At 36.0% G+C, this 25,358-nt stretch overlaps 1 protein-coding gene across 1 annotated transcript in view; it reads right to left on the minus strand.

The window, feature by feature from the left end:
* Positions 1–1,078: 1,078 nt before the first annotated feature.
* LOC149551608 (protein RMD5 homolog) overlaps positions 1,079–25,358 on the minus strand; it is a 45,351-nt gene continuing 21,071 nt past the window's right edge. The window contains exon 2 of the mRNA XM_089787115.1: positions 1,079–2,754. Within this exon, the coding sequence (XP_089643241.1) occupies positions 1,571–2,719 (1,149 nt within the window). The 5' untranslated portion in view covers positions 2,720–2,754 and the 3' untranslated portion in view covers positions 1,079–1,570. The remainder of the gene's footprint in view (positions 2,755–25,358) is intronic.

Genomic DNA, 25,358 nt, shown 5'->3' on the forward strand with positions numbered 1-25,358 from the left:
GAACCTGGGCGGGGCATTAGTCCATTATAATACAAGAACTAACCCAATATTAAGTTTAAACCCTCCCTATGTCATTAACGTAGTATTCATAATAGACGATGACAAATTGCAACCCTTGGTTTTGTCAAGGGCAAATGCAAAAACGCTAGATACTGTGGATCATTGAATAGCAAACACTGTATACATGCCCACCTGTCCTGCATTCAAGCAAATGCGCCAAACAAATGAAAGTGGATACATAATATCTGTACAACCTAAAAAGGTGAAGAGATACTAGGCAGAATACAGTGGCTAAAATATAGAAGGTACGTATTTGTGTAATGTGCTATTAAAAGTTGCAACTAGCAGAAATATTTGAACACAAAACACGCAGTGCAAAGGAATAATTAAAGATTAATGAAAACATAATCTCAAGGTAACAACTTCAAAAAGAAATAATCACAAACATCCCAAGCATTAATAGTCCACATATGACAGCTATAATAATCCATATATGAATCTTAATTTTTTTTTAATTATACAGTTTAAAATTTAAATCATTGCATTCATACAACTTTCATGATTCATAACATGTATCTTTCCCACAATCACTATCAATACTGTACATAAAGTCATTTTGAGCGGATCACAGTTTCTTGAAATGCCAACCAGAATAACTGAAGAGATAGACACAAAGCACAAATAATCAGCCAAAAAGTTCAGAATTATGAAAAAAAACTCGGTAAAATGTTATGGACTGAGATAGGATACAAATGAATATATTGTACTTCTCATCTAGAATATCTGTTAAACATGCAGGAGACAAATGTCGTGGAGAACAAAAATAAAGATTTAATCACATTTAGCGAATACAAGAAACCACTAGGAAGAAGCAAATGCAAGGAACAAACAGCTAAAAGGGGACAGCAGTGTTAAACACACAGGAGACAAATGTCATGGAGAATGAAAATAAATTTTTAATCACATTCAGCAAATACAAGAAACGATTAAGCAGCAGCTAATGCTAAGGAACAAACAGGGTTAGGCAACTAAAAAGGGGCAGCAAAGTCGTCTCTTTTTTGAAATATAAGGGCAGCAATAACAGTTGAAATGCACATCATCTTTTAGTAGTTACTGCAATACATTGTCAACAAATCACAATAGGTATGACCCAAATTATTTACAATGGCATTTCCAAATGCAAAAGGTTGAATAGTAGGAACATATGAATGTGACAGCTCTTCCTTCCTACCATAAGAAATAGATACAGATTGACTGTGCTAATACCAAATTCCAATGATGCCCAATTAATGTCACACAAAGCATTGGTGATGCTCCTGCAATCCTTACAAATGTTTCATATTCACAGATTTTCCTGTCGGCAAGACGCTTCATGAGATTGATCCCATGCATTTCAAAATGACTTGGGTGGGTTGAAATATCTACCAGTTTTTTAACCTCGCCTCCCAGAAAGATGGTTAATTTCAACGAAATACAAAATAAATTAGTCCTGCAAACCTGTTCATCTGTTATTCATGAAGAAAGTACATTCACATACATCACCCAAGAGAGTGTCGCTTAAGAACACTTTTCAAAAGTAAAGCTGTTTACAGTCTGCTGCATTTTTTATTTCTTGAGGACAGTATGGGCACTTAAATGCTCTTGAATTTCCTTTTGAGAGTTTTGCAATAGACTGCTTGCAAAGCACATGACCACAGCACATCATCATTGGAGGATTATCATCTGTACTTTGATCCCGAGACACCGGACAAGCAAATATAGAATGAAATTGAAATTCCCTATCTAATTCGATTTCAACTGGCAGCTGTTTCATATTCTGCCACTCGTGCTTTTTGGGAGCCATAACATTAGCCAATTTCAACAGCGTGGGAAGAGCTTGACAACCTGCTGAGATAGTTACATCAAGTGGACTCTCATAAGAATGGCCCAAGAGACTGCAACATTCTTGTATTAATTCTAAAGCAAGGGCATCCCAATGTGAATTAGAGATCAATTCAGAATATGGAGAAACCTCAAGCCGATCTACCCACAAAAGGCAAGCCATAAGCTTTTGTATCTCCATCATATGTTGAGACGCAAATGGTGCAAAAGAACTCCTTGCATATTGCAAAGCATCATTTCTGCTACCTCCTTGCAGAATTTGTACAAATCGCAACCGATGAAGCTTAAATTCAAGAGAAGATCCTTTCTGCAGGAGTTCATCACGGTGAACACTAGCCCATGCAAGAGCTGGCTGGAGATTTCCTGCTTTCATTTGCTCAAGTATCTGATACGGTTCAAGAAAAGGAGCTTTCAAAGATGCTGCATCAGGTTCATTAGCCTCCCTCACAAAACAGTCTCCAAGTTCAAACAACCCTCGTCTGTAAAAATGTGATGCAATTATCATGTTTATAACATGGTCATCAAATTCCACTTCCCTGTATGCCTTGCCTATGTCAGCATAAAATTGTTTTTCAACAGCTTTAGCATATTTATTCACTACAAGATTAAGTTCCTTTTGTGATCCTGCCAACTGATTTGCTGGCCCAATTTCATTCAACTTTGCATTCAATTCAGCAATAACTGCTTTATGATCAACACCAGACCCATCTACGAGTTTTCTTAAAGCCAGTTCAACTTCTTTTCCAATTGTATCAATCACATCCCGAGTCTTTGCAGATGACATCTTCTGCTTCTTGGAAACTCGGTCAAAAGCATCATTAATATTATTTAGCTCCATAGCGCTCAGAAACCCAAACAGTATCACTTTAGAATCTGCAAGAAAATTAATCCAGATAAATGTTACAAGGAGCATTCATTCCCTAAAACATCACCTTGATGATAATTTACTTCTTTAACAAAATTCTTTTGTTATTGAAAAATAAAATGTCAACCAAATAACTTACAAGCTTGAATTTTCATGAGCAATAATTATGAATATTCAAGTCCACAGTTCATTTCAACATGCAATAGGGTAAACAGAGCATGGTTTTTAAAAACTGGAAGTGTAGATGGGAAATAAGAGGAAGCAAATGATGATCCAGGGGGATCCATGTGTGTTAGAAATGCGTTGGTGACTTCTTTGGTCCCTGCTGCACCGAATTTTGAGGATTTCAGTTGCCTGGTTGGGGTTGGGTGCTTTCGTTTTGCCTCGGCCTTTGATTGTTACCACAGGGGTAGTAACAGCTAGTGGTCTTTTTGTGAAGTGTGGCTTTGTGCAGGAGTTAGGTTAACACCACTTGCCTTATGAGCCAGCTCTGTTTGTTTCTTGCACGGCTGCATATTCCCCATTTCACCTTTGGCATTAGGCTTGGGGTTTCTCTCTCTTTGAAAGCTTGATGTCCTGGCAGTGGAGCAGGATGGGAGTTCCTTACTTTGGCAACTCTGAGGAAAATGGCAGTGAGATCGCTGTTTCTGTAAGGGCAATGATAGTTTTGTTGGCATTGGAGCTCCATCTTCTCCAGACAGTTCAGTGCATGTGTGGGGTTCTTTCCCATTCTTCTGCCTTGGTAATTGGTGGCTCTATCACAAGTTCCTGTGACGGCCTTGCCTTTGGGATTTTTGTTCCCGTCCTGGCTTTTGGTGGGTTGCCATGTTCTTGCAGGGGATTCGAAGTCGTTCTGTGTGCTTGCTTGTTCTGACACCTGTGAGATTTTTCCTGTAGGTATTCAGGTGGTTTGAGGAGAGTTGCAATTGTCTCCTCCCTTAGGATCTGCTTTGGCCCTTGTTTTGTTCAAAGACATGTTTCTCTCCTCCAAAGGAGGTCATAATTGGCATTGTCTGGCTTTACTCTTTTTTGGGTAAGGTGTTGCCGCTCCTTTTCCTTTGTCTGCTTCTTGGGTGCACTGGTTCTATTGTACCCAGTGGCTTGTGAGTAATGCAAGTATTCAATGAGATCAGCCATACCTCGGCTAGAGAAACAGTAAGCTGGTTTTGATGTTTTGGGGTGAATGACTTTTCATACTCTTATTAAGGAATGCAAATATTTTTTCCATTTACCTATTTTAGAGATAGGCAGAATAGAATTTTAAAGATATGGTTAATTTGTTTTGCAAAATTCACCTTTCATGTGAGAATTATGTTGTAAAGTATTGCAATCAGTTATTTAGATGCCAGTAAATTTGCACTGTCACTAGATATCGCGTAATAAATCCCTGTATATTTGCACTGTTCAAAAATTTTCCATCGACTCCTCTTATTGTTTATCAATTATGTTTCTTTCCAGAAGCTCTAATCTAAAATCCAGACCAACCAATTGGTTCTTCAATCAACTTATAATACAGACCTAACTTGTACAAGGAAGAAAGATACCTTGATGTAATTTAGATGATTGAACCTTATAACTTGAATATACATTTCCTGGTTTGAAAGTGTAATTTCCCCTTTATGAAATATTATTTTATAATAAATAAAAATTATAAAACTAAAACATGGAAAGTTAATAAATATACAATATAATATAACTAATTTTAATGACAAGTCAAGAGATGTATTCAAGCGTTGCGACTCCTTCGAAATAAGAAATAAAAGCGATGAGACTTCATTTTGAAGGTGTCCAGGAAGAAAAAAGAAGAGGAGAGCAATATGGATTAATGGAAGGAGATACTAATATGAAGAAACTGTGGAAGTGGATCTTTCAAAAGGCAGCAATTATGAGGGGTTGTAACTATTTCAAAGGGTTGTTATTATGAAGGGCTGTGGCTCTTTGAAAGAGTTGTAATTATAAAGGGTTATGGCTTTTCGAAAGGCATGTGAGTTTTCCAAAGGATTGTTATTATGAAGGGTTGTGATTCTTCGAAAGAGGGGCAATTATAGAGGGTAGTGACTCTTGCAAAAATGCAGACACGATGAAAAATGCGACCTCCCCCTCACACAGGAAGATATAAGAGAGCAGAAGGATCAAATGGAATGGGGGGAAAAAGGAGTAAAAGAGATCTAGAGAAGAAGTGTAAGGAGGGATCTGAAATAAAATTTGAGAAGGAAAGAAAAAAAAGATTCGTAGATTTACAGAAAGAAGATATGCAGATCTTAAATGTGATATATGCAGGTTTAAAATGTAGTAAAGATAATTTGAGAAGGAAGTGAAAGGGGCGGCAGTTGTTGTCAAACAGATGTATCTTTTCATAACCAAGGGTGTGACCCTTTCATAAGGGCATTAACAAACGAAAAGGTGTGACTCCCTACACAAAGGAGATATAAAAGACAAGTACTTCATAAAAGAAGGGGATGGAATCAAAATGGGAGATGAATTGGGAGAATATAACATTATTCTCAAAGGAAACAATGAAAATCGGTGAATCAAATCTTATGAAAGGCAGTGGTCCTTTCACTTGTAATTATAAAAGGGAGATCATTCCAAGAAAACATCAATAACAAAATCAAGCAATATATGCCTCAAAAAATGTTGGACAAAACAATCTATCAAAAGGAGAGAACAAGACAAAATAAGAGGAGCACACAATAAACTCAGAACTGCAATCTGTGTATCAATATTATATGGCACATATAGCATATTACAAATCTATATGTGATTATCTTTATCGAATTATATACGCAATTCTGAATCATAATATTGTGTGATTGTTATTTTACAGAAGCATAGACAGAAATATGTACAATTCTGATTCCATCTATATTGCATTACGATCAGAGATTATTTTATTATAAAAAAATTTGCACGACATGTATATTTTCTTGCTGTTATAAACAGCGATGACAGACAAATGAGGGGATCGTAGACTATGGGTAACAGTGATGAGGTCATCTTCTGAGCACGCCACTCCATGGTATATGACCAAGTCCCATGGGGCCAAAGAGGGACAAGGGGACTGTCTTTCAGCTTGGGAAGATGGGATCATCAAGACACTCCAATGTAAATGTTGCTCATAATCTCTATCATGGTGAATAGAACCATGGAGATGTTCAATCATTGGAGGTAAGATAGAACAAGATTGAGGGTAATGGCAATAGGGCACTACACTAGGTAAGCCGCCTCATATGGATGGTATGGGCCACAAGACCAAGAGGAATGATATATCTGCTCTTGGGCCTAGTCAATGTGCCACTAAGACACCTCATCAAGTCACTCTACCTTACCACTTTTATAATTGAGATATCTTGAACCTGGTTCAAATAATCTATTGATTTGATCTGCATTTTCAATTTATGTTTGTTTCTAACTCAAGAACACCTAATTATGAATTATGATTATAAATGATTCCTATCTTGTTTGCAGGTACTCAATCAAGTTCCCTGAATCCTACTTTGTTTAATATATTAAAAAAAGTAGTAATTTCAGGCAAAATTCCCGTGCTCATTATTTGGGGATATTACAAATCGGAGGTGCTCAATTGCAGATATCCATGAGCTGAGACTATTTTTTTTTTTTTTATGTGCTGCATTCCAAAACAATGATAGAAATGGAAATAAATTTAGAAAAATATAGAAAACCAAACCCAAATACAAAGATGCTAAACCCCTGCTCACTTGAGATGGACTGTACCTGCAAATACAATGACAGAAATGGAAAGAAAATTAGAAATATAGAATAGCCAACCCGAATACAAATATAGTAAACCCCTGCTCACCTCAGATGGATTGTCCCTGCAAATCCAATTGTAACACAAAACTCAAACTTGGCAATCCCCTCCATGGAAAATATGGGCTCTACATTATTGGCAACTAATCTGAATATGATTTATGTCATCTAAATCACTCAAATCATGACCCTCCTTCCCCTCCATGTGATGTCCCCGTTTTGACATGTAATTCAAATAGGTATTACATATTAAGTAATACTAATAATTAAAATAATGATATTATATTTAAATAATATTTAGTAATACTATTATAATCATATAATATTTTATAATCATGTTAGATTTATAAATACAATATTATATTATTATCATATTATGTATAACGTATTATAATATAATCAATGAAATAATAATAATCTAATATAATGAGATTATGATGATTAAGGATATTTCAATATAACAATACTATATTAATAATGTATTATAATAATGTATAGTTGATATATTATTAAATTAATATATGTTATAACATAATTATTAATATAATATATTAACTAAGCTTATTAATATAATATAATTATTATTAATATAATATAATTATTATTATGAAGAGGCATGGCTCTTACTATTAATATGTATACATGTTGAATAATAACATTGAAAGGGGACCATCAGATAGAAGATTATAAAACTCATACGGATGAAATAGGGAAATAAATAAATGTCCTAAAACGAGACATTACACTCCACCATTTGTATGCTTAATCCAGCTTAAACTTATCTAATCCAACTTCAATAACCAATAATATGAACAATGCCAAGAGATAGTGCATACACAATGACAATGATTTATTAGCTGTGGAAACCCTTGATCAGAGGAAAAACCCCAATAGGGATGGTACACACAAAATGGTGTACTAATGTAGAAGTTCTTTGCCTGTTAGGAGCCAATATTACACACAATCAGTACGTTTGAGTCCCTGTTAGGAAACTTTGAATCCCTGTTAGAAGATTCTAGCCTTGTTGGAAGCAATATGGAAGACAATTGAACCCACTGTCCAAACTACTTCAAAATTGTTACACAAAACATATCTCTAGGATAACATATCCCCAGTAGTGAACTGACCAATACAGCAACTTCTTTGTCAATACATTTCCTTTTGAAGTTCTCAATCCAATCTCAACATCATATGCTTCTCTGATCTGATCAAATTTGCATCTTCAACATCAAAACACTTCCACATAACCACACAACACACTTGCAACCAAGGAAACAACCTTTCCTTTATACCTTGTCCTAAAAACTAATTGAGTCAGCCTTGAGAGTTTTCCCAATATACAAAGAGTAATATAGGACCTCAATAAGATATTACAATAAGGCTCCACAAGCTACAATACATTTTAGAACTTCCAACATGAATTCCAATACAAAAGTCAGCTGCCAATGAACATATCACACGTTACACTTCAACAACCACCACAGAATAATCTCCGGCATCTACTACCACGAACATAGAATCACAAATATGCCTTCAACCATGATCTAAGCTCGCTTAACCTCGTCCCATCTCGCTTAATAGATACAATTGAGTGACTAGTAAACTATTTCCTACACATGGGCCTGCAACTAATCTTCAATAAATAATTTGTAACTCATCCCAATCTTGATATTAACTTAAGCTAACACAAATGTAGCATCTGAACACATCCACGAACATGAATCTAGGCCTGCATAGCTTAACTCGCCATAGCAAGGCCTCACTGATCAAATCTGCCTCTACGATATACTACAACGTTGTTTGTCATATACCAAAATTTATATGTTGACATCAATGGCAAACCAAGTCATGAATGAAACACATAAGCAATCAATCCAAGTGCCAACCACTCAACAATCTCCCAATCATGCTAACAATCTCTTCCTTTGGGATATACTCAATAATATGCTAATTATCTCCTCCTTTGGCATTGATGGCAACATATGATGAAAACCCATAAATGCCAAAAACATCAATTTGAATACTCCCCCATAGATATCAATTATCTACTGAATGCTCTCCCCTACTCATACCATCTATACATGAGTTTTTCACATATTACTCTCCTCCATTCACATCAATAACAAAAGTGTCATTGTGCTAATCTAAGAATTTGAAGTGCTCTCATTATTGTAATCATCCCCAAAACCATCTACAAAAAGGTCAAGTGTCAACAGACATTGTTATACCAAAATCATTACGTAAGAGTTCTTAAATAACTCTACCCCAAACAACTACTACTCCCCCATAGGAGTGGCATCAAGCATCCAGTCCATAATGAATAGTGCTCTCTTTGTACTGGACTGATGCAATCCTTACGTCAATTCCTCCAAAATAGGTTGGGGCATTAACCCCAAGCATGCATTTAAGGTACTCAAAAGTATCCTTAGCCAAAGGTTTCGTAAAGATATCTGCTATTTGTTCTTTTTACCTAACATATTCTGATTTGATTTCCTTTTCAACAACTTTCTCTCTTTGAAAATGATACTTTATAGCAAAGTATTTTGTCTTTGAATGTAAAATTGGATTCTTTGACACGCTTACTCTACTCGTGTTGTCACAATGAATGATAATATGTTCTAGAAATTCAAATACATGTGTCCTTCAACATCTACTTCATCCAAAATATCTAATTACAGTTGTTTGTTGTTGCTACATACTCTGCTTCTGTTGTAGATTGTGAAATGCAATCTTGTTTCTTGCTTAGCCATGAATCTAATTTTCCTCCCAAGAAGAACGCATCACCACAAGTACTCTTTTTATCATCCATATTACCTACATCTATATATGCACATAAAGTGAAATCGTCTGATCTGTCATACCATAGTCCATAATCTAATGTACCCTTCAAATATCTTAATATTCTTTTTACTATTATTAAATGAGTTTCTTTAGGGTCCGCCTGAAATCTTGCAACAATTCCAACTACATATGTTATATCTGGTCTTGTATGTGTTAGATATTGCAATCCTCCTATCATTGATATGTGCCTTGTTTGTATTGCACTAGGAGACTCATCCTTATTTGAACCTGTAACCATGGGTGTGCCAACTGCCTCATAGTTCTCCAATCCAAATCTTGTTAATAGATCCTTTAGATACTTGGTCTGTGATATGAAAATTCTATCCTTACTCTAATTTATTTGCAATCCCAAGAAATATTTCATCTCAGCAATCATAGTCATCTCAAATTCATTCTTTATCTCCTTAGAGAATTTGTCACTAGCTTCATCATTGCTTCCAAAGATAATTTCATCTACAAATACTACAACAATTAACAAACCATTTGAATTCTTTCTTAAGTATATGTTACTATATCTTGAATCCCGAGCTTATCAAGTGCTTATCCAATCTCGCATACCATCCTCTTGGAGTCTATTTCAATTCATATAATGCCTTCTTTATTCTACAAAACATGTCTTGTTCTTCAGTCAAGGGAAAACTATCAACTTGTTCAATGTGGACTTCTTCCTCAAGTTCGCCATTCAAAAACATTTACTTAGCATCCATTTGATATACCTTGATGTTCTTGTTAGATGCATAAGCCAAAAACTTTCTTACTACTTCAAGTCTTGCAACAGGGGCAAAAGTTTCTTCAAAATCAATTCCTTCCTATTGTGACTACATACCAACCATGCTTAGTTTTTTACCATTTCACCTTGTTCACTCATCTTGTTTTTGAATACCCATTTAGTGTCAATAACATTCTTATCTTTAGGTTTAGGGATCGGTTCCCAAATCTTATTTTTTTTCAATCTGTTCAAGTTCTTCTCTCATTACCTTCATCCAATATTCATCTTTGCATGCCTCATCAATTGTCTTAGGTTCAACTTGTAAAATCAAACATAGTTCTTCATTTATCTTCTTCCTTGTCATCACTCCTTTGTTGTGCTTCCAATAATTTGTTACATAGAATTATTTCTTGTAGGTGTCCTTTGTTATGGTGTCCTTTGCTCTTCTCTAGCTTCTTGTTCAAGTGTTCAACTTGTGAAATCAAACATAGTTCTTCATCATTCACCTTGTTCCTTGTCATCATTCCTTTGTTTGCGCTTCCAATAATCTATTACACAGAATGATTTCTTGTAGGGATCCTTTGTTATGGTGTCCTTTGCTCTTCTCTAGCAGCTTGTTCAAGTTCATCTGTAAGCTCTTCAATTTGTACCTATGAATCATTATTTGTCTCATAAAATAGTTCTTGTTCATTCTAATTGTTGGGCCTTTGACTAGTACTTGCTTCATTATCAGAATCATAATCCAGCATCCTCTCTTGTACCTTGAATTTCTCATCAACTCTTACATTTGTTCTCTCAACTATTTTTCTCAATCTCTTATTATAACATCTATATGTTTTTCTTTTCAATGAATAACCAAGAAATATACCTTCACCACTTCTAAGACCAAACTTTCCAATGTCATCTTCTCTCTTGATATAACATTTGCTGCCAAAGATTCTAAAGTACTTCACAATAGATGTATTGCCCAAACCAAAGTTCATAAGGTGTCTTACCAATGCCTTGTCTGATTTGATCTCTATTCATAGTGTATATTGTTGTAATAATTGCTTCTATCCATTAGATACGTGACACATTTCCTTGAACCATCATTGCTCTAGCTGCTTCACTTATTGACATGTTACTTCTTTTTGCTATCTCATTCTATTGTGGTGTTTTAGGAGCTGAAAGTTGTCTCTTGATTCCATTATTCTCACGAAAGTTGTTATAAATTGATTTTGATGCAGGAGCATCTTGGGTACTCTAGCAATCTTGCATCAACTAAAAAGATTTCTTATGGTTCTTGTCTATTGTTTGAGAAATGGCCTTTGTTGTTCGTGTTTTCTCTTTCCTCGCAGTTGGCTCCTTATTCTGGACTTTTCGTCGATCCTGTACCTAGCTCATGGTAATTAATTCCATCATTTGCAGGAGTTATCCTTCTCTTTGTTCAAGGCATGCTTTTTTCCTAGCAACTCAAGTAACGTGCAAGTTTGGCTTCAGTGAGGTTTTGTTTGACATCAAGGCTTTCTACAGTCTTGGGATTGCTTCTTGGATTACGTGTGGACCTATCTTTGTCCCCACGGATGTTTGTTTCCTTAATTGTTACGTTGATGAGTCCTCCTTTAGGACTGGACCTATATTTTGTAATAATCTGTCTAATTGGCCGATGTGTGGCCTTCATGGCTATATAATTAGGGATCTAGGATTAGGAAAAGTAGAATTAAGTTAGATAGAAGCAAGATAACAAGATTTTGGCTCCGTAAGCCTGAGTTTCTAAGCTCGCAAATTGTAATTTGAATGTATATGGATGCAAACAAGTAGGCCTTCGATTGGCATGTTGAATGAAAATTGTCTCATTATATCTACAATGAAATCTATATAATTTCTTGTGGTTTCTCCTATATTGTGCTGGCTTCCATGGGTAACTCTAGCAAGGGTAACTTGGGAGTGGTCTTCTTACCCTCCTGCCTTGCATCGGGAGGTATCAGAGTGAAGGTCTCTTTCTTTGCAAAGTTCTAGAATTGTGAAGAACCCTAATTGGATTTGTTGTAGGGTGGCAAATATGGTTTCTGACCTATAACTTGCAAAGGGTTACTATTGTAGCAAGAACTATTGTCAAAATGGTTCGACGTAGAGGAAGTGCAGACAAAGCTATAATGGACATGTTGAGACAAATTGCAACTACAATTGAAGCTAAGTAATATTAAGTTAGATAGAAGCAAGATAACAAGATTTTGGCTCTGTAAGCCCGAGTTTCTAAGCTTGCAAATTGTAATTTGAATGTATATGGATGCAACCAAGTATGCCTTATGCCTGGCATGTTGAATAAAAATTGTCTCATTATATTTGCAATGGAATCTATATAATTTCTTGTGGTTTCTCCTATAATGTGTTGGCTTACGTGTGTAACTCTAGCAAGGCTAGCTTGGGAGTGGTCTTCTTACCCTCTTGCCTTGCGTTAGGAGGTATTAGAGCAGAGGTTTCTTTCTTTGCAAAGTTCTGGAATTGTGAAGAACCCTGATTGGATTGGTTGTAGGGTGGCAAATATGGTTTTTGACCTATAACTTGCAAAGGGTTACTATTCTTACAGGAACTATTGTCAAAATGGTTCGACATAAAGGAAGTGCAGACAAAGCTATAATGGACATGTTGGAACAATTTCAGCTACACTTGAAGCTACTGAAATAGCCCAAAGAAGAGTATATCTTGAAGATGTTAATGATGAAGAAGAAGAAGAAGCACCTAATCTTGAACCTAAAGAAGAACAAGATGAGGAAAGACTCTTTATGGCTTTGGCTACAAAAAATTCAAGACCTACTTTTGAACTTTCTACTTGTAAGAATTTGTCTTAGGGCGAATTCATCCAAGATTGTAGAACTCGAACACAAGCATAACTCTAGACCAAAAAGGAGTATGATCAATATATCAGAGTATGTCCTCATACATTGCTCTATATTGTATGTGATGATTGTACACACTAGGAGTGCCTGTATATAAAGGCCTCTCAGGAAGCACCTAGAATGTCTCTAGAAAGAGCCAGGAGTTAAGATAAGCATGACAACTAAGCACACGTCTTATCCACCATTCTAGATGAGAGGATAAGAATGACAAGGTGTATCTCAAGTGGAGATGTTCTAGACACCATGTGCTTAATTAGTGCGCTAACTCCTGTGTTGTAGACACCATGTGCATAAAAGAGGTGCGAACTCCTGTGTTGTAGACACCATGTGCATAAAAGAGGTGCGAACTCCTGTATTGTCAAGATGACAACTCACAAGAGTGCACATTCTCCTAGGTGACTAATAAATAAATATTAAAAATAATGCATTAACCTAAATAAACTTAAGTGACAATAGTCAATAATTATTTACACCAACACCACCCCTTAAGTGCAACTTAGGGAAATGCCCTTAAGCTTACGAAAGCTAAGACGAAATGCATAATGGGTCCCGGCTACGAGGCCATGTTAGGTACCTATGTACATAATGAAATGCAATCTCTCATAAAGCGGAGAAAGAGGGAAAACTTCATGGGAAAAACCCTCCCCCAAAAAGAGAGATAAAAAGACAAGATACATGGATGGATGGAGTAATCAAGAGCCCCCCCATCATGACATACATCAAGTATATACAAAATAGAAGAGGAAGAAGGACAAAACCCCTTAAGAGGAAAAATCCCCCCACCCATAAAGGAGAAGAAGGAGACAAGGTAGTTCCCCCCCCCCCCCCCCAATGAAGAATGCCGACTAGTGACTGTTGCTCCAATGTAGAAGCTGATCCATGAGCGCTGAATAATGTTCCTCCCCTTTGGAAGAAACAATGGCCGAGGTACTGGTGAGACGCTTCCACTATGTGTGGAAAGAATCTCAATGATGAACGGTGTATCTAAAACTTGCTCAACTGTCCCTATGTCGATACTGATGGTGGCTCCTTCCAAAACTGTTGAGAAGAAGTGCAAATCTAGCAAGGATTGATGTAGAACTTGTTTCAAAGAACAATCTGTCTCCTCAAATGATAAAGAGACCTCTTGCAACTGCTATACATAAGGATCCACAATCACTTTAGCCTATAAACACTGATCATGTAGAGAATAGACATGAGGGTCAGAGTGAGCCCTCGCAACAACTGTAGAAGGATCGTCCTCATCAAAGAGAAGCGATATATCATCAAAGAAGTCTCCCAAGTCTGCTATGTGTGACTCCACGAACAAACCTGAAATGTCAGTCAAGAAGTCATCACCTGAGGCTGGAACTGGAAGACAAAGTGTACCCTGTTGTGTTGAAGTACATTAATTGGTAGCTGTGGCAATAGATGAAGAATTCACCTCAAAGAGAAGACAAATATCATCTAAGATTTCTCCCACATCTTCAATGTAAGACTCCACAAACAGACCTGCAATGTCTGATAGGAAGTCGTCCCATGAAGCTTAAGTAGGAAGACATGGATGGTCTTGCTACACTAAATCTGAAGCATTTGTTGCTGAAACAGGATCAGTAGGAGCAACAGGAGCATCTGGAGGTGTGATCGCATCTGGAATTGAAGAAACCATAGCTAGAGTCACTGGATGTAGAATGTCCTCTAGAGATGGAGGAACACATGGATCTCCATATACTTCCCAAATACACATCCAAATATCATAAGGAAAACTTGCCATTCTAAGAGGAGCAAAAGATCCCCTACTCATACTGTTATACAAAAAGCAATGAGGGTGCACAAGATGTGTCCAATTAAAATGTGGTGGCAATGAATAGAGATAAGGAAGCAATTTTTGATGATCTCTTAGATAATCAAGTATCAAAGCACTCCATTTGTGATAGTTCCTTGTTGTCAACTGTGGTCTAATACCAGACTAACATATTTGACAAGACTCAATGAGATCAATCAATGAACCCCCAGAGAATCAAAGAACCCCCCCCAATATATGATTTAGGCACTTGGTAGCCACTTGCCAATTTAAGGCCTATTTGTAAAAGCAATATTTTTGTCCACAAAACCTATAATATGATTACAGATCTAGAAAGTAGACAAAAGAATATGCACTTTCAAAAAAAAGGGAACCTGATTCGGAGTCCAGATGAGCCCGTACTAAGCATTTAAAGTGGCAAAATTTGGAATTTGCGAGTTGCAGAAAAATTCAGGAATAGAGATGTCAAACTTCCTGCACCAATGTGTAGATCACGAAATCCTACCCCAAAACAAAAAAAAATTGCTTGCAAAAAAGAGTCCGTATGAGGGAGATATCGCTGTTTGAAAATCACCTCTGCTGTTTTTTTTTCTGAATCACTGCCATCGTGCCTCCAAAAATCAAATGGCTCTAGATTTTGACTCAGATGTCCAATTTGGATGAAACAAAATCCGATTTGAGGGTTTTTTGACCTACTAAATGTGATGCAAATATCTGATTTGCACCAACAAGCTTCAATCTTCACCTGCAAAAAATCTCTCCTACAGGCCTGATGGCCAATTTTTCTGAAAAAAATTATGCAGATCTGAAAAAAATTGTAGAGATATAGATGAAAAAAAAATGCAGATCTAAAAATTAAATGTACAAATCTGAAATCATCATATACCAATTTCACATATCGGGCCTTCGAGTTGCCGGTTTGCAAAAAAAATTTGCCTCACACTCAACTTTGGCCTAGGGTAGGCAACTTTATAGCCGATTTTCACTGAATCAGTATTCCAAATGCAATGGCGAGGTCAGATCTGTCTCTAGACGCTCCCAATTTCTGCGATACTCCAGATTCGGGCCGAGAAAATGACGCAACAAATGGTCTCAAATGGCTATGTGAAGAAAGATTCTCCAAGAGCTCTGATACCATGTAAGAATTTGGTATTACTCTAATACCATGTAAGAATTTGTCTTAGGGAAAATTCACCCAAGATCGTAGAACTTGAACACAAGCACAACTGTAGACCAAAAAGGAGTATGATCAATATATCAGAGCATGTCCTCATACATTGCTCTGTATTGTATGTGATGATTATACACACTAGGAGTGCCTGTATATAAAGGCCTCTCAGGAAGCACTAGAATGTCTCTAGAAAGAGCCAGGAGATAAGATAAGCATTACAACTGAGCACACATATTATCCATCATTCTAGATGAGAGGATAAGAATGACAAGGTGTATCTCAAGTGGAGATGTCGTAGACACCATGTGCTTAATTAGTGTGCTAACTCCTGTGTTGTAGACACCATGTGCATAAAAGAGGTGCGAACTCCTGTGTTGTCAACATGACAACTCACAAGAGTGCACATACTCCTAGGTGACTAATAAATAAATATTAAAAATAATGCATTAACCTAAGTAAACTTAAGTGTAAATAGTAAATAATTACTTACACCAACACTACTTATAGTGGAAAACTTGACAATGATGCTTTGTTGGATTGGATCTCTAAGATTGAGAAATATTTCGATTGTGAAAGTATCCCTGAAAATAAGAAGGTGAGAATAGCAGCTACGATGTTGAAAGGATGTGCATCTCTTTCGTGGGAACACTTGCAAACTAATAGGCAAAGAAGGAAAAAAAAAGATCAAGAATTAGATGAAAATGGTTGGTAAGTTGAAAAAGAAATTCTTTCCTGTTGATTATCAAGTTAATTTGTTAAGAAGAATGCAATAAGGAGAGGATTCGTGGGAAAACTTGCAAACTAATAGGCAAAGAAGAAAAAAAAAAGATCAAGAATTGGATGAAACTGGTTGGTAAATTGAAAAAGTGAAATAACCCCGACAGGTTATTGCCTCTTTTAACACCAAAAACTCAAACTTTAAGGGTTAGACATTTCGTCGAACACTTCGTTGACAAGCTCTGATACCACTGAGATAACACCCCCCTAATGGGTTATTTTACCAGAATCTTAATATTTCAGAGAATTTGATGTCAGTAAACTTAGTAGCTACTGTAGTGACCTTTACTATATGAATTATGTCAACACCAAAGTATGACAATTTGTCGAACACTTGGCATTAAACAGGATTAACCCATGATATGTATATTTCACCCAATCAATTTGTAACTAAATGCAGTAGATAAGTAACAACGAATGCAAGAAAGAAAAAATAATTCTATTGCAAATATTTTGGTATAGCAAATAACAATCTGTATCACTGAGATCTTTGACTTACAATATCAGAGAAGGAACCTGACAACTGCTGTTACCATGAACCGCCATTTGCAACAGTGTTTTGGATATATGTTGCTATCTCGAACGAGATGAACAATTTGATCTTCAGTAGATGGACCAAAAATTGGAGTAAATATCAAGTCCCTGGAGATAAGCAACCCGTGAGCCAAGTCGGCACCAATTTCTTTATTTATGTTTGCTGAAATTAGTTACAGACTTAGCTAAATCGCGTCTTTGAAGGGAATGCCGGAACTGATAGATCGGGAGTTCCTAAATGATCTTGCAATATTCCGAATCCGCTGTAATACCCTCCACACTCTTGTCTGACGGAATCTGTTGCACTGGACGAACACGGGTTTGTTCCCAATCTCCAATGGAGGTCGCGATTTAATTTGCTGACTGTGACAATTGTTTCGGAAATCTCTGTGGTAGGCGTGCTTTGAAAATGCTCTGGTTATGATGTGAAACCCTTATGCTGTAGCCGCTCAACAACTCTCGACTGACGAATTTTCTTATTTAATGAATCCTCAAGACTTCCGCCCGTGATGAGATGGTCCAAAAAAGGGTCCGCTGATACTGATGAGAACTTCGTAAAGAAACAGCTTCAGGAGAAGTCAGTCAGCAAAAATTATCCTTGTAAAATTTCGAAGCTACTGTGAATTCCGTATTGGATGGTGCCCCTCTGAATTGTAACACATTGCCTTGCCCACCTTGCTAGCTTCAGGCTCTTAATAAAAATCAATTCTTTAATTCATCCACCATGAAATGGCTGAAGACCATCTCCAATGTGCAACCCTTCGGAAGATATCTCACTTCCTCAGTTATGCAGATCCAAGGGAGTTTTCGTTCCCAAAGACCAAATGGAATTTGCAAACCGGAGACCACAAATTGCTCCAATATGATAAATAGTAGAATCCACAAAATCGCTTGTTCCAAATGGGAGCCTTATGTCCTCTATTTATTCACTTCGCTGAGAAGTTTTTGGAAGTTTTCCGGAATCATCTTTTATGATGTACTTCATTATTAAACTTTATAAAATTAAATAAATAACTTTATAAAGTTAGAGTACAACCTTAATTTAATATTAGAACGAGTAGGCCCCACTTACTAAATTATTATTCTTCGAGAGCAAAATTGTAATTATCGGAAGACAAAAATGACCCTCTTCCCATAATCATTTGCCTACGAGAGTCGATGATAGGCAAATCCCTTGTTAAAGTTATGTCACTAAAAAGGGGACATGACAAAAAGAAATTCCTTCCTATTGATTATCAAGTTAATTTGTTGAGAAGAATGCAAAATTTGAGATAGAAAGACATGACTGGGAAAAAGTACATTGAGAAATTCTATAAGTTGGACATTAGCTCTAGACATATTGAGATGAGGTTGAAAAGGTTGCTAGATACTCAAATGGTTTGAGGACTTCTATACAAGATGAAATCAGTTTTGCGAAAATGGAAAGTGTTGAAGAATCACATTTGTATGCTTTGAAGGCTGAAGAAAAGTTGGCAAAGAAACAAGAAAACCGATAAAGGACAAGAGGCGGAAGATTTCAGCAAAATAGAGGTAGATCTTATGGAGATGGTAGTAGATCTGATAATACACCTAATGACAAAGGCAAATCCAAATAGAAAGAAGACAGCGAAAGCAAAGGAAGAGGTAACTACACCACTAGAGGTAATTATTCTAGTTACTCTAGAAATAAAAGTATTGGTAAGAGAGAAGATGGATCTTGGTTTAAAGGTACTTGTTTTAAATGTGGTGAAGGAGGACATAGAGCTTTTGAATGTAACTTTTTTGGTAAGAAGACAAGTAGTAGCAAAAATGCTTTGATACAAGAAGCAATTGATACACCTAATAAACCTAAAAAAATGAGAGAATCTCATGGTTAGAAGACCTTGTGGAATGAACAATTGGGTGGAGACCCTATTTTAAGGAAATGTCTTCTCAGGACCAAATGTAAGATTGAAGGAAAGTGTTGCAAAGTAATCATTGATAGTGGCACTTCTGATCATTTGGCATCTGAAGAGTTGGTATCTAAGTTAAGTTGCAGAGATTGAGACATCCTAACCCTTATCACATTGCTTTGATCAAGGATGAATGCAAGTTTCTAGTAAGTGAACAATGTCTTGTGAAATTTAAGATTGGGAATTAATTTGATAAAGTCTTATGTGATATTAATGCTTATGGATTGTTGTCATTTTCTTTTGGGAATACCTTGGCAGTATGATGGACAAATTTTACAAGATAGTAGATTGACTCTAAATACTATTTGGGCTAATGGAAAGAGACAAGTAATGTTACCTTTGGTAGAGAAACTTGAGTAAAATCACTCATACTACAATTAGAGTCTATTTGGTTGAAGGAAATCAGTTCATGAAGACATGAAGAAACAGAATGTTTGCTTTGCTTTGATTCCTAGGAAGACAAAGAAACAAAATGAACTTGAGCATGCACCTGAGGTTAGATCTTTGTTGACTGAGTTTCAAGATATTATTTCTGCTAATGTACCTAATGGATTACCCCCTATGAGAAGATAAGTCATTGTATGGATTTGATACCTGGAGCTAGTTTGCCGAATAAAGCACCACATGGACTAAAACTTGTAGAGGATGAAGAATTGAATAGACAACTACAAGAACTACTTGAGAAGGGTTTGGTCAGAGAAAGTTTAGTCCTTGTGCACTACCTATTGTATTGGCACCTAAGAAGAATGGAGAATAGAGAATATGCACTAATTGTAGAGCTATAAACAATCTAACAGTGAAGTAAAGGTTTCCTTTGCCTAGAATGGATGGCATTATAGATAGATTGAGTGGAGCAAAGTATTTTATGAAGACTGATTTGAAAAGTGGCTATAATCATATTAGGATCAGAGAAGGGGATGAATGGAAGATTGTTTTTAGGACTAATGAAGGTTCGAATGAGTGATTGGTTATGCATGTTAATTTAACTAATGCACCTATTACTTTTATGAGATTGATGAATGAGATTCTGAGGAAGTTTTTGGGTAAGTTTGTGGTTGTATATCATGATGACATACTAATCTATAGTAAGACTAAAGAGAAACACCTAATGCATATCAGACAAGTCTTGCAAAGGCTGAAGCAAGAGAAGTTGTTCATAAATTTGAAGAAATGTTCTTTTATGAAAGAATAAATTGTGTACCTGAAAAGATAAAATCTATTCTTGAGTGGCCTACAACTGAGAATGTTGGAGAAGTTGGAACATTTCATGGCTTGGCAAGTTTTTATAGGAAGTTTATCAAAAAAATTCAGCTCAGCGTGTTATACAATGACAAAGACAATGAGAGGTGACAAAATGGAATTCAAATGGGCGCATGGAGTAAATAAAAGCTTTGAAACACTGAAGAAAAAGGTCACAGAATTACCTGTGCTTGCTTTACCTGATTTTAACCAAGTTTTTTTAAGTTGACTATGATGCTAGTAGGAATGCAATTGGAGTTGTTTTGAGTCAAGAAGGTAAGCCTATAGCTTTCTATAGTGAGAAGTTGAATGATGCTAAGAGGAAATATTCAGATTGTGATCAAAAAAATTTATGCAATAATTCAAGCTTTATAGAAATGGAGACAATATTTGATACCTAGAGAATTTGTGTTGTATGCTGATCATAAAGCTTTACAGTATTTGGGAAGTTGAAATAAGTTGAATCATAGACATGAAATGGGTTAAATACATGCAGAGCTTTCCTTTTGTGTTGAAGCATAAGAGTGGATAGTCAAATAAAGTGAAAGATGCATTGAGCAAAAGACGAAGCTTGTTGACAAGGATGAGAGTTGGAAGTGTTTGAGTTTGAGGCTCTGAAGAACTTGTATGAAACTGACCCTGATTCTACAGAATCTTGGAAGGCTTGTAAGAATCATATGACAAATGAGCAAGATAAGTGGGTTGATTATTTCATTCAGGAAAGAATGTTGTTTATAGGAATTCAGTCGTGTATACCAAGAGGATCAATGTGAAATAATATCATTAAGTAAAAACATAGTGGATGACTTTTAGGACATTTTGGGATTGATAAAATAGTGAAGTTAATTTCAAAGAGATACTTTTGGCCAGGGTTGTATCAGGATGTTAAGAGAATGGTGAGGAGTTGCAAAATTTATCAACTAGCTAAAGGAAGTACACAAAATGTGGGATTGTATACGCCTTTACCTATTCCTTGTAGACCTTGGGAAGATATTAGTATGGATTTTGTTCCTGGACTACCTAGAACTCATAGAGGTAAGATTCTATCTTTGTAGTGTTTGACATATTTTCTAAAATGGCACACATTTCATACCTTGTAAGAAGGCATCAGATGCAGTACATGTAGCAGATTTATTTTTCAGAAAGACAATGAGACTTCATGGATTGCCTAAGACTATTGTTTCAGACAGAGATACTAAATTCACCAGTTTTTTTTGGAGAACACTTTGGAAGAAACTGAGTACCAAGTTTAATTTTAGTTCTACATTGCATCCACAGACTGATGGACAAACTTTGTCAACAACAGTTTGGGTAACTTGTTGAGATGTTTGATTGGAGATAAACTTTCTAACTAGGACTTGGTTTTGGCACAAGCAAAGTTAGCATTTAACAATTTAGTGAATAGAAGTACTAAGAAGACACCCTTTGAGATTGTGAATGGCATGAGTCCTAGAGGAACTACTGAGTTGAGGAAACCGGATGCTGAAGCAAAACATTTTGTGGATTTTACGAAAAAAATTACATGAAGTAAAGAGTAATCTATATGACAATAATCAAGTAGATAAGAGAAGAAGACATAAGACTTTTGAAGTTGGATATGAGGTGATGGTACATTTGAAGAAAAAGAGATTTCTAATTGGGACATATAGTGAGCTAAAGATGAAGAAATTTAGGCCTTGTAAAATCTTGAAAAAACATGACAGCGGTAATGCTTTTGAAGTTGAATTGCCTGATGACATCGATATTTCACCTACTTTCAATATTTCACACATCTTTGAATACTATGAATATGATGAAGAGACTTCTAATAAATCTAATTATCCTAAGAAGACAGAGTGAATTGACAGAATTTTGGATACAACAGTTAGCAAAAGCACCAGGGGAAAGGACTATAAAGAATATTTGTTTCAATGGCAAAATAAACCTATTGAAGATAGTTCTTGGATATCTCAAGTTGAGTTGGATCTTTATGATACTTCTCAAACCATCAGGACTTCCCGATGTGGACATCAATCCTTATTTACCCCAGGTCTCTGATGGAAGAGCATCTTTGTTACTTTGGCAATCTTGCATCAACCAAAAAGATTTCCTATATGTTGTTCAAGAAATAACCTTTGTTGCTTGTGTTTTCTCTTTCCGAACAATTGGCTCCTTATTTTGGACCTATCGTGGATCCTATACCTATGCTCGCGAAACTAATTCCATCATTTGTGAGAGTCATCCTTGTCTTTGTTCGAACTGTGCTTGTTTCTTGGCAACTCAAGTAACGTGCAAGTTTGGCTTTGGCAAGATTTTGTTCGACATCAAGGCTTTCCGCAGTCTTGGGGAATGCTTCTTGGATCACGTGTGGACCTATCTTTTCCCCCCACAGATGTTTATTTTCTTAATTGTAAGGTCACTGATTTCCCCTTTGGAGCAAGACCTATATTTTGCAATAATATGTTTGACAAGCCAACTTGTGGTCTTGTTGGCTATATAATATGGGATCTAGGATTAGGAAAAGTAGAATGAAGTTACATACAAACAAGATAACAAGATTTTGGCTAAGCCCAAGTTTCTAAGCTCACAGATTGTAATTTGAATGTATATAGCTGCAACCAGACAGGTCTTATGACTGGCATGTTGAATGAAGATTGTCTCATTATATCTGCATTGGAATCTATATAATTCCTTCTAGTCTCTCCTATATCGTGTTGGCTTCTGTATGCAACTCTAGCAAGGGTAGCTTGGGAGTGGTCTTCGTATCCTCCTGCCTTTCGTCAAATTTGATGTAAATTCTCCTCTATTTGATCTTAAACATTTAATTCTTAATCATGATTGATATTCTCAACTTTAGCCTTGAAAATCTTAAACTTCTCAGACGCCTCTAAAAAATGCTACCCACATCATTCTTGTAAAGTCGTCAATAAAAAGAATGTAATACCCTTCATCATAGAATGCCTTAGTTCTTGTAGGACTGCATAGATCTATATGTACAATCTCCAAATTCTTTGATGTAGTGAATATTTTCTTAGAAATGAAATCTTCTTTTGCTTAGCCATTACACATTCCTTAAAAATCATGTTAGAAGGTTTCATAATCTTCAGTAAATCTCTTGTTGCATTACTATTACTGATCTTCACAATGTTATCAAAGTTTTAATGACAAAATCTCTTGTGCCATAACCAATTGTCATCAATCTTAGCAACCAAACATGTCATCTATGTAGCATTCAATTGAAATACATTATCTCTGGTTCTTATACTTGTTCCAATCAATTTACCATCTTTGTCTTTGATAATACATGTCTTCTTAGCGAATTGCAAAAGATCTCTTGTTTACAAGTTGTCCAACACTGAAAAGGTTAGAATTCAATCGATCAACAAAATATACACCCTCGGTGTTAGTTTTACCATCAAGTGTAATAGATCATTTTCCCTTAATAAGACATGGAGCATTATTTCCAACTCTAACTACTCCACCATCATAGCTTTTCAGTTCAACAAACTTTCCTTTATCACCTATCATGTGATGTTAACATCCACTATCTATTATCCAATCAGATTTTTTATTTTTCACATGTGATACAAGTGGTCTTTCCACTTTTAAATGCCTCTTTTATTTATAGCAAGAAATCCTATTTCATCTTCATCACCACTCTCGAAAAAGTTTCTCTTTGAAATCAAATTCATCAACAAAAATCAATCTTTTGCAATCTTTGATTTGTAAGGCTTTTTAGGTTTCACCTTCTCTTCTCTTTTAGGACATTGATATGAAAAGCGATCGAATTCTTTATAAGTCCAACAAGCAAAAGCTTTCTTTCCTCTCGGTTCCCTCCTTGCAGCTAGTAAAAGAGCTTCCTCAATCTTCTTATCATTTGCATCTGTCTGACAACCTTTTTTGCAAAATCTCTACTAGTGCTTACACTTTTGCTTGGTACCCTTTATCCTTTTGTACACTATTTCTAAAAACAGTCTCAGATCAAGGCAAGTTTTGTTTCAATCTTGATTCAAATGCTTGTAATTTCCCGATTAGAGTTTATTAAAGTTCATCATAACTGGTATAATCTCCTTAATAACTAACATTCTATTCTCATAATCAGGGGTAAAAGATCTCAAAAATTTATAACATTCCTCACTCAGTTACAGATCCTCCACAGCTTTTAATGCCTACAACAATCTCAGATATTCTTTGTGTAAATGCTGTAACTGATTCATCTTCCTGCATTCTCAAGCATAGCTTTCAAATTCTGCAATCTAGAAGTCTTTGCATGTGCATCTCCTTCAAATAGTGATTCTAACCTTGTCCAAATGTCATAAGCAAGATGTAGACCTTTTAGCTCAACAAATTCTGATTCAAGAAGTGCAGAAGTTAATGATTCCCTAGCATACATATTATACATGAATAGTTCCTTCTATTCTACAAAGCAAGAATTTAGATCCTTTTCTTCCACCGCAGTCTTCTTATCACTTGTGATCATCTAGTAGTCAGTTCCAATGAATAGCAAGTGTCTTTCATTTTATCCTTCCAACTGTCATGGTTCTCTCCATCAAACTTCAATCTTTCCTTCCTGAATGTCATTGATCTCCTTAAGTTGTTAAACTTCCTGAACAAGGACCTAATTCTCTGATACCAATTGTTAGAAAGTAAACTCTGCCAATACAACTGAGAGGGGGTGAACTAGTTGTATGCTTAATCCAACTTGAACTTAATTTACCAAATCCAACTTCAATAACCATCAATATGAACAATGCCTAGAGATAAAACATACACAACACAATGATTTGTTACCTAGGGAAATCCTTGATCAGAGGTAAAGCCCCAATGGGGATGGTACCCACAAAATGATGTACTAATATAAATGGTCCTTACAAGAGGATATGACCCTGATAGGAGACAATTACATACAATCAGTGCATGTGAGTCCCTGTTAGGAAACTATGAATCCCTGTTAGAAGATTCCAGCCCTATTTGGAGCAATATGGAAGAGAACTGAAC

Source organism: Cupressus sempervirens, chromosome 6 (assembly GCF_028749045.1).
Source record: "Cupressus sempervirens isolate cs-2001-9-10 chromosome 6, ASM2874904v1, whole genome shotgun sequence".
NCBI classification, from domain to species: Eukaryota; Viridiplantae; Streptophyta; class Pinopsida; order Cupressales; family Cupressaceae; genus Cupressus; species Cupressus sempervirens.